The sequence below is a fragment of the Lutjanus erythropterus genome, chromosome 9 (genome assembly GCF_056507025.1).
Source record: "Lutjanus erythropterus isolate fLutEry1 chromosome 9, fLutEry1.hap2, whole genome shotgun sequence".
NCBI classification, from domain to species: Eukaryota; Metazoa; Chordata; class Actinopteri; order Lutjaniformes; family Lutjanidae; genus Lutjanus; species Lutjanus erythropterus.
Genome location: NC_139325.1, coordinates 3329340 through 3340407, shown reverse-complemented (window position 1 = coordinate 3340407; position 11068 = coordinate 3329340). Strand labels below are relative to the sequence as shown.

Sequence of the window (11068 nt, the reverse complement as noted above, 5' to 3'; positions counted from 1 at the left end):
ACAATATGAGCAGCTTCGACTGATCAGCCACGAGGGAAGGTTTATATAACTACTACTGAACTACTCCTCTGTCATTTCAAATTAAGCACTTCGTTCACTTCACTCCAGCTTCACTCGACACACGGACAGTCCTCTGATCGTCTGTGAGCCTCCCCCACCATTAGAGGGCAGTAGTGCACTTTTTTTGCTGTATGACTTCAAAGCGACTGCTCAAACATGAGATTTTATCCTTGTTTATTGACAACGGATCACACATACACCAATTTATTCAATTGATTAACATAATACAGATGTTATATTTGAAGGCATTTGTCACAGTGGCCTCCTGGAGCTTTATTTAAAGGGACAGTTCACCTCAAAATCAAGAATACATATTTCCCCCACTAACCTCTAGTGCTGTTTATCAATCTAGATTATTTTGGCATGAGTGGCAGAGTTTTGGAGATATGGACCTTCGAGATGTCTGCCTTCCCTCCAGTATGATGGGACTAAATGTCACTTGTCTTGCAGCGTTCACAGCACCAAAAATTACATTTGAAAAATTCTATATCAGTGTCTCTTTCCAAAAATCATGACCTGGTTACTAAAGATAATCCACAGACTTTGAGATACTTTCTCTCTAGTAGAAAGAAAGTAGTTCTAGTAGATTCTCCACAAGAAAAGTAGTTCCTACAACAAACTGCTCACAACGAGGACTGTGAATTATCCTGAGTAAATGGATCATGATTCTGGAAAGAGACACTAGTTTAGAATTTTTCAAATGTATTTATTGGGTCTTTCAGCATCACAAGCATGGTGCTAGGATCCTTAAAAACACTTGATTGATTTTTAAATGTTTTAACAGTTTGAAAAGTTCCTGGATTTTGGAAAAAGTGCCTGAAATTGTAATTGATTTTCATAATAAACAGTTCTCTGACTGAATAGTCTAAATAGTTACATAAAAGATAAAATAAGGCAGAGAGAGTCTTAATTTCTTTTGCCTTTAAAAAGTTTTTCTTTAAATCAAAATTAGAAATTTTATTGAAATCAAATTTATTTGTCTAGTGAATGTTTTATATCGAAATGGATGCCGAGATTTCGTACAGACAGGTAGCATATTTTCAAACATTTCCATCATTTTTTTTGCTTATAACACATGAAATAGTGAAATTGGGCCTAATCATTTTGAGCATATATACATATAAATTAAAGTGCTTGAATTTGTATCTCCATAACTCTGCAAGTCACACCAAAACTATCTAGATGGATAAACATCACTACAGGCCAGTGAAAAAAAATGCAGATTTTTGATTTTAGGGTGAATTGCTCCTTAAAATTCAACTTTGTTGCTAAGTCCTGAAGTTTTTCATCACATTTAGAGTAAATTTTTCAATCATTCCTGTTGGAAATTTGTTAACTCAAAAGGATTTTTTTGACATTCAAAACAAAACTTGCCATTTTTGTGTAAAAGACCAATATGGCCACCAATTCTGCTGCTCAGGTTCTGGCTCTGGTTTGAATTGAAGTCTACCATTTCTGTCTATAAATAGAGATATTACAGAAGTACCCAGGAAGAAGCACGCACACACGAAACCACAGTCCCAACAGATGGAGCAGGTCCTATGAATCGTCTGTTTGGCCAGCTCTGTTGCACATGAGCTTGGCTGCCAGCGAGCCGTATGTCGGAGTCTTTGCCTCCGGCTGCACTTTGTCTGTGTGCCTCCTCCCTGTGAACACGGACAGCACAGCTCATTAGATGGACCCTGCTGCCAGGGCTGCAGACACAAGCAGCCGGACAGATCCAGGGTCACTGCCAGCAGATTCATGTGGTCACTGCTGGCTAATCAATACACCGTACTCAAACGGGTCAGCACATATTAACACACGGTACTGTGAGTAGAGCTGATTAAAAACTCACCAGGAATCCTGTCCATTGCAATAAAATTGCGATCTTGTTGCTTTATTTTTGGTCTGTTTCGGGCGATCAGGAAAACTCCGAGGAATGACAGCAGACAGCTGGAAAAGAGTTTCAGGGAGAAATGATGCCGTCTTACAGTAAATATCACATTTTAAGCCAATTACTGAAGTGTTATTCAATACTTACCCGAAAAGAAACATAAAAATGTTGAGTAAAGCCAAGCCTTCAAATTCCTGGTAAAATACAATCCCTGCAGAATGAAAGGGCCCATTAAAATGCAGTTCGCTTCTCACAGAATAACAGACTGTAGATTATATCAAGTGATGTGTTTGTGAAACAGAGCTGTGCAAATCCTCAACACACATTACACTGAGACGAGGACAGAAGAGGCTTATATTATTAACTGATGATGAGAAGCAACACAGAAAATGTTCAGGATGACAGAGTAACCAAGTATCCAAAAAGTGGATAAACATTGGTAAACAACAGCACACTTCACTGTAGAGCCGGACAGATATATCAGTCTATATCGGTATTGCCATATATTAGTGTGTGTAGATGGGCTCTGAGTTCATCCAAACCCGCCACCCACTCAAATTTAATATTTTCTCTAATTTAGGGACCTGCACCCGCATTTCTACTCGTCCCTGTAGGCTATTATCTTAAAAATGATGCTGAGCAGCACGAGCTTTCCAGGTGATTTCTTTCTTGTGTCTTGTATTGATGTATGAGTGTTTCCTTTAACAATTTACTTAATGATCAGAGAGAGGGGAGCTGCTCTGTTTCATTTCCATGCAGCAGCTAAGTCACTGCAGCAAAACTACAAACTGTATCTGACAGAACAGAGGAAATATTCCAGAGGAAACTGAATTAAAAAAATCAGTGAAGCTGTGCTGCTTTGCCTTCGTCGCCCTTACTGGGGAGCCCATCCGATATTAATCAGAATCTAATTTAATATAAGACCTTTTTTTGATATTGCAATATTAGGAAGGATCATCTTTACATCATTATTCTCATTTTCTCTGAAAAACATGATCTTTGTGGGGATCATAACGTTTCCTTAAGTCTGTAGAACATAATGTGCAAGGCAGGGCATCTCTGTAGTGTGATAATACTTAATTTAAAATGGAATGGTATTTTAAAATGGTTATATTGCGATTGTTTTGACTGAAATTGTGATTGCAATATGTGAGACAATGTGGTAATGATCAGTTTTGCATTACAATTTTCATGTTCACTGAAAAAAAAAAATTTAATCATGGTGAAGTGATATTTATTGAGGTGTGAACCAAACAAACATGTTTTCTTTCATGTGGAGAACAAGATTTTTAGTCCAGGTCATCTCTGCAGCACTACAGTACTTCATTATAAAGCTGGTTCCTCATACATTTTTCCTTTTTCAAAAAAATGAGATTTGGTTCTGGTTCTGCGATTTGAATATTGTACTTAGCCATATTGCGATTTTATTGTGATTGTGATTAATTGTGTGGCCCTAATTTTGACACACATCTTGCCTAAAAATACCTGAGAAAGTTTTTGTTTCAGCGCCCTGATGTCATTTTGGACAACTAAGTTTGTAAAATATCCTGCCTCCATTACATATCTTTGTCACAGGTGATGGGCACATTTGAAGGATTGTTACGATATCGGCCGATATATATCAATACCTGAATTTTTTTCCCTCCCTCATACTGTTATCTGCATCGCCCAGTATCCAGTATTAGTCCTTCTGATGTGACCACCACCAGTTTAGGACCAAAGCAATCATTTTCTTCAGTGTGGAACAAAGCTAATCTTTAAGGAGAAGTCCACCCCCGGATGTTTTTCACTGCCAGATATAATACATCAGCAATTTGTTGTTCTATGCAGTCAATTGTGGGTTATATGTGTAGGTGGAGAAAACAATAGTAATACCAAGAGCAATAAGAAAGCAGGAGATTCTCAGAGAAGGTGAGAGTAACTTAAATCACCGCACGCCTTGCGGCTCTGCCTTCTCTATGACGGATGTCTCCTCAGTCCGATTGTGGGACATCAGTGTGAAATGGTGGAAAGAGGCTGATGTTCTCCTGTTCTATCAGACTGACACCAGAAGCTGATGTATACTGTGGATGTTTTGGACTGCTGGAACATTTTCTGCTCTTAACACTCCACTGAAGCGGCACTGGAAATAGCTTGAAATGACGTCACGACACCAGCAGCAGCGATTTATCCACAAGAAGAATAACAAACAAGAAAATGGATTTAGTAATCTAAGGTCCATTGTCAAAAATTGGTTTGAATCATAAAACATTTTAGGCTGTATTTTCTCCCCCAAGACTTTCTTGATTTTTTAGACTGAACAAAGAACACTATTACTGACAGGATAATAAAGACCTGACCTGGCAGAACACACTTGCTATAAATACTGCAGGGCTTTTGCTGAACAAGGACTCCTAAGTGCTTCACAGATACAGGAGTGAATCACCGTCTTGACTGTGTATTATGCTACAATGTGTTCATGAATCGACTCCAACTACTGCAGTGAACTTCGGAGCACATCTTTATCAGCAAAAGTGTGTTTCTTACTGAACAGAGCTGAATTATAGTTGCGATGAATAAACATCCTCCATACAGCCTTTAGAGGATGAGGCTGATTTTTCTTACTGACGACAAATGAAATCAAAAAGCCAAAAACAACAATACATTAGTCTCAAAGTAATTTTTGATTTCCCCATGGTGTTTGTGGCACTCAAACCACTAGATCAAACTAGGGCTGCACCATATAGTAAAAAAAGTCAGATTCGACTGAAATTGCAATTGCAATATCCGATATGATTAGTGGGAATGATAAATGATGAATGAATTGTTAGTGTTAGAGTCTGTCCTAAAAAAGCATGTTTTCTTTCATCTGAAGAACAAGATTTTTAGATCAGGGCATCTCTGTAGCACTGCAGTACCTCATTATAATGCTGTTTTCTCCTTTTTCAAAAAACTGCAATTTGGTTCTAGTTCTGCACTTTGGATATTGCACTTGACCACATTGCAATTTTGATAATATTGCAATTAATTGTGCAGCCCTACTTCAAACCGAGGACAATAATCCTAATCTTATGGTTCCATAATTTAAGAATAATTTTCTTATAATCTCATAGAATTTTTCCTGGGAATTTGACACAAATTATAGGGGTTCCAGAAAGAGGGTTATTTTAATTATATTTTCATTCCTTATTCATTTATTATTGGTTACATTATTCTACATACAGTACAGGCCAAAATTTGGACACACCTTCTCATTCAATGCGTTTTCTTTATTTTCATGGCTATTTACATTGCAGATTCTCACTGAAGTCATCAAAACTATGAATGAACACATGTGGAGTTATGTACTTAACAAAAAAAGGTGAAATAACTGAAGACATGTTTTATATTCTAGTTTCTTCAAAACAGCCACCCTTTGCTCTGATTATTCATAGTTTTGATGCCTTCAGTGAGAACCTACAATGTAAATAGCCATGAAAATAAAGAAAACGCATTGAATGAGAAGGTGTGTCCAAACTTTTGGCCTGTACTGTACATTGATCTGTCGGCCTGTCTACCTGCATTTTTGCATGTTACGGTGACCAAACTACAAGACTCTTACTTATTCTAGTGGAATTAATTGATTTGAAATGTAATTATTAAACATTTTAGCACTAAATTAAACAATTCCCTTAAGACAGCTTCTGTGAAATGATTACAAATTTATTCTGAAATGACCAATTTGCAACTAGTTTTTTTTTTAATTTTTTATCACACTTATCATACTTGGCTCTAGAATATCAATATCAGACCACTGGTCAGTCCAGACTACATGTTAACAATAACACTGACCAAATATCAGATGTGTTTGTGTTTGTGTTAATTAGCAAATGTTAGCATGTCTAATAAAGATGGTTAACATTATACCTGCTAAACATCAGCATGATAAAAGTATTATAGTAGTGTTACATTCAGTGTTTACATCCTGTGAATTTAGGTGTTTCCTGTTGATCGTGTTGTTGATGCCTCTAAGTTGATCACCTGATTGACACACACCTGTGCTGACTAGGGAGCTTAGGGAGTTATTTAGGGCGGCCCTTTTGTTCAGTTCTCTCTCTCTCCACCCAGGTACAGCAGGACCTTTGTGGTGCTAGGTGTCTGTTTTTCTTTTCAGTTTATCTACTTATTTCAATAAACTTTAATGCAGTAAACTTCTTTCCTGGTGTCGTGTCCATTATTATGTTCAGTGTTGAGCCAGCCGTAACATAATAATGGGGGCTCATCCAGGATTTCAAACCTAGTCCTTTAGTTTCAGTAGTGAGGTCATCTATGCGCAGCCACATGAGGTAGTTTTTGAACTCTCCCAGTTGAGTGAGCCGGCAGGTGCTGGAGAGACCAGTACCACTTTATTATTTTGTGTGATAGCCCTGGGGTGGCCCCTGGCGTGTCCGGGTGCATCACTACTACAAGATACTGAGGTAAAGTAAGGTAGTAACCTCCACAAGTAGAAAGGGAACTGGGTTAGTTCTAGACCAGGAGATTAGATCTGTCAAAATCCTGCCTTCAGAGTAGCATGTGTCTTCCCATGATGACCTCTGAGGCCTGCTTTGTGTGTGAACACCATGTAGTTAGATATTTGGGGTTTAGTGTTGGGCATTCAAAATAAAGCCGTTTCAGTTGATTAACCCTTGTACCTTTTGTGTGTGACTACTAATTTAGCAGCCATTGTGGATTGTACTCACTTTTGAGTTGTTTATTGTGTAGCTCTGCTTTTGCAGTCTACACATTGTGTGGTGCTTTAGAGGGGTATTTTGTACAGGGAGTACTTTAGTGTGTGACAGTTTTTTTTAAAGTTTGCGGTTTGTAGTCACTATTCGTACAGCTTTTGGGAGCCCCTTTGTCAGGTTAGAGTCTCAGTGGAGACATTTGTGGGTGCCATTTTACGGTTATTGGGCCAGAGTTTTGTGTCAGTGTGTGCTACTGTCTGGTTGCTCATTGAGCAGTAGTAGTGTCCATTTTTGTGTGCCATCATGGCATTTGAGCTGGATAGGTTTGTTAAAGACCTTGATGCTCAGCAACTCCTACATTGCACAAAAAAAGATTGTTCGGTAGCAGAACACTATGATATTGGTGTTCAAGGCAATTTAAGAAAAGAGGAATTGCGTACAAAAATTATTGCTGGTCTGATTGAGCAGGGTGTTGTGTGTGAAAAACTTGAGTTGCCGGATTAGCAGACATTTGCATCCTCTGAGGGAGACCAGGAAGAGGGTGAGTTGCAACAGAGTGAGCATGAAGCTACAGAGGAGAAAACTTTAAGCGTGAAGGAGCTAGAGTTAAAGCTGCAGTTGAGACAGGTAGAAGTAGAGATTGAGGCAAAGGAAAGGCAGCAGCTCAGGCAGCTTGAGCTGGACCATGAAAAACTTGCACATGAGATGGAGTTAAAAGCTCAATCAGGAAGTAGAGCTACTGATAATCCAGTTGCCCCTCGTAGTTCCAAATTCGATGTGGGTTAAAATGTAAATGTGGTCCCTCCTTTCAATGAGAAAGATGTTGAAAAATACACATTTTGTACGAGTGGCAACCACATTGGAGTGGCCAGAGCACAACTGGACATTGCTGCTCTTGTTAGTAAAACTCAGGAAGTGAACTCTTCATTAACTTTTGATAAAAGTACAGACTATGATACTGTTAAAGCCGCTATATTATGTGCCTATGAACTGGTACCAGAGGCTTATAGACAGCGTTTTCATAGCTACTCTAAAGGTGAAAAGCAAACCTATGTGGAATTTGCCAGGCAAAAAGAAATTGTATTTGACCGTTGGTGCGCCTCTCAAAAAATGGAGACAAAAGAGCAGTTATGGCAACTGATTATTCTGGAAGAGATAAAAACTTGTGTTCCAGAGGTGGTTTCCACTTATTTAAGTGAACAGATAGGATTTGTTTCTATTGCAAGAAGCCAGGCCGTATTGTAGCTGACTGTCCTGCTTTAAGTAAGAAGCAGAAACCCAAACCTGTGGCGTTAATTGGGTCTGTGCTTCATTCGCTCCCTGCTGTTGACTCTAAGCAACCGCAATGCTGTTCAGATGGTTTGGAACCCTCAGGCTTTGGACCATTTATCATTGCTGGCTTCGTAGCACTGTCTGAATCTGATCCTGCTGTACCAATTTGCATTTTGTGCGATACTGGTGCATCCAAGGCCATACTCCTACAAGGAGTGTTACCTTTGTCTGAAGAGACTTTCCTTGGTGGTGATGCATTGATACGCGGGTGTGAAATGTCTTATCTCCAGGCACCCCTGCATACTGTGTATTTAAAGTATGGTTTGGTCACAGGGTTTATGTCAGTGGGTTTGCGTCCCTGCCTTCCAGTTGAGGGGGTTAGCCTCATTCTGGGCAACAACCTTGCAGGCAGAAAGGTGTTCCCTCCAGAAAATCCTGTGCCTTCTGAACAGCCTGACCCTGGTGACAGAACACTGCAAACTCCTATTTACCCTGCTTGTACTGTATCGACTTGTGCCCAATCTCAAAAAGCTGACTTCGTCAACCTCTCTGAAACATTTATGGCTGATCCTCCCGATAGATCTGAGCCAGAGCTGGTTGCTGTTGATGCAGTCAAGCCTGACAGTGAAAGTGGCAAGGATAACTTAGCCACTGCCTCCAAAGTTGTTGATTTGACATTGTGTAACCCCGGTGTTTCTGCTACAGCTAGGTAGGGTAGAGCTAGCAACGTCGCAGAGGGCTGATCCTTCTTTGGGTAAGTGTTTTGCAGCTGTTAAGCCAAAGAAAGTTTTTGTTGTCTGTTCCTGTCGGTTTCTATATGGAAGGTGATGTGCTTATGCGTAAGTGGACTGCTTCTCCTGGGTCTGAGTGAAGTGCCACTTACCTGTTCCCTCTGTTTACCGCTTGCAGATACTGAACTTAGCTCATGATAATGCTATGTCTGTTCATTTAGGGGTTACCAAAACTTATAATCGAATATTTAAGCACTTTTTTTGGCCTGGTTTAAAGGCTGCTGTCGCAGAGTATTGTTGCATTTGCCATGTATGTCAGTTAGCAAACCTAACCAGGTGATTCCTCCAGCGCCCCTACAGCCCATTCCTATAATAAGAGAGCCCTTTGAAAGGCTTGTTGTAGATTGTGTAGGGCCCTACCAAAGTCAAAATCTGGTCATCAATACCTTTTGACCATCATGTGTGCCACCATTTGCTACCCTGAGGCCATACCTCTGCGCTCTCTTAAGGCTAAGGCAGTAGTCAGGGAGCTTGTGAAAGTTTGCACTACTTTTGGCTTGCTGAAAGTTATTCAAACGGATCAAGGGATCGACTTCATGTCCAAGGTTTTCAGCCAGATGCTAGATGTTCTGGCTGTGAAGCATCAAGTTTCTAGTGCTTATCATCCTGACAGCCAAGGAGCTCTTGAGAGTTTCCACCAGACAGTCTATGTTACGCATGCACTGCCTTGAACATGGTCCAGGGTGGGATGAGGGCATTCCGTTTTTGTTATTTTGCAGTCCATGACAGTGCAAGAGTCATTGGGGTTTAGCCCAGCTGAGTTGGTGTTTGGCCACATGGTGAGAGGGCCATTGAAACTGTTGCGGGGACAGCTAATGTCAGATTCCCCACCTAATGTCAATGTGCCCGACTATGTGAGTTCTTTTCGAGAGTCTCCATCATGCATACAACATAGCTAAACAGGCAATGGAAAACTGTCTAAAATGAAACAACACTTTGATTAAATTGCAGTGCAGCGCTCTTTTCAGCCTGGGCACTCAACACTGGCTCTTTTGCCAATACCTGGGTCAGTGTTACATGCCAGGTTTGCTGGGCCTTATGTGGTTGAGAGGATGCTGAGTGACACAGATTATGTCATTTGTACTCCAGGCAGGAAGCGTAAGTCTCGTGTTTGTCATGTTAATATATTGAAGTCTTACACTGACATAAAAAGGGCTGAGAAAATGTTGTAGCTGATGCCCTGTCACAAGTGTATTAATGTCACAGTTAAGTGCCATCTTTATGGGGGGAGTGTTACAGTCAGTGTTTACGTCCTGTGTATTTTGGTGTTTCCTGTTGATCCTGTTGTTGAGCCCTCTAGGTTGATCACCTGATTGACACACACCTGTGCTGACTAGGGGGGCTGAGGATATTTAGGACGGCCCTTTTGTTCAGTTCTCTCTCTGTCCACCCAGCTGCAGCAGCACCTTTGTGGTGCTAGGTGTCTGTTTTTCTTTTCAGTTTATCCACTTATTTAAATAAACTTTAATTCAATAAACTTCTTTCCTGCTGTTGTGTCCATTATTGTGTTTGGTGTTGAGCCAGCCGTAACAGTAGGCATGTTAGCACGCTGATGATAGCATTAGAGCTCCAATGATTAATCGATAAATTAATTGATTGATTCAGCCTAAATTCTCTGATTTCAGCTTCTTAAATGTACATAGTCTCTGGTGTCTTTACTTCTCTCTAATAGTAAACTGAATATTTTTGGTTTGTGAGCAAAACAGGAGGACGTCATCTTTGGCTTTGGGAAACAGTGATCAACATGTTTTTGCCATTTTCTGACATTTTATATGCAAACAATTATTAATTGCTGAAATAAGAAAATAATCGACCGATTAATTGACTATGAAAATAATCATTAGTTGCAGCCCTAGATAGCATTTAGCTCAAAGTTGAATCCAGACAATTGGGATCAATGATACCCAACTTGTTACAGATACTTAAAAAAAAAAATAAAATACAGTTTTTTTTTAAAATGTCTATTTTTCAAAATAATGGTAATTTATAGGGAAAACAGATAGACAGATCAATAATACATTTAATACAAAAGCAAACATGAGTACAATTACAATGTAGATATGTGCTAATAAGTGTAAAAAATAGCCTATTTTATAGAAATACTATGATCAAATGATACTACTTGTTTTGTTCAGCTTCCTTATAACTTTCAGGTCGTGTTATTAAATATTTGAAGAGGTCTCTTGTGTAGCTGCTGTGTGGTACTTTCGTGTCACAAATACATCCCTACCAGACAAGGTTGCTCACATGATTGAAGACTCTTGTTCTTATTAAAAAGGCTCAGTAAATGAGTCAAAATCTACAGTGGCTATAATAAAGGAACATTCCTTCCAGTACAACAGAATGGCTCAGTTATGTGTTTTTAACTATTTTTTGACAACAGA

The 11068-nt window shown here is 39.5% G+C and overlaps 1 protein-coding gene across 1 annotated transcript in view; it reads right to left on the bottom strand.

Annotated features, from left to right (window-relative positions):
* Nucleotides 1-217: 217 nt before the first annotated feature.
* The window catches only part of nipal2 (NIPA like domain containing 2), a 56453-nt gene continuing 45602 nt past the window's right edge, over nt 218-11068 (bottom strand). Inside the window, exons 9-11 of the mRNA XM_084725938.1 lie at nt 2084-2147; nt 1898-1995; nt 218-1706 (exon numbers count right to left, since the gene is read on the bottom strand). Of these exons, the coding sequence (XP_084582064.1) occupies nt 1600-1706; nt 1898-1995; nt 2084-2147 (269 nt within the window). The 3' untranslated portion in view covers nt 218-1599. The remainder of the gene's footprint in view (nt 1707-1897; nt 1996-2083; nt 2148-11068) is intronic.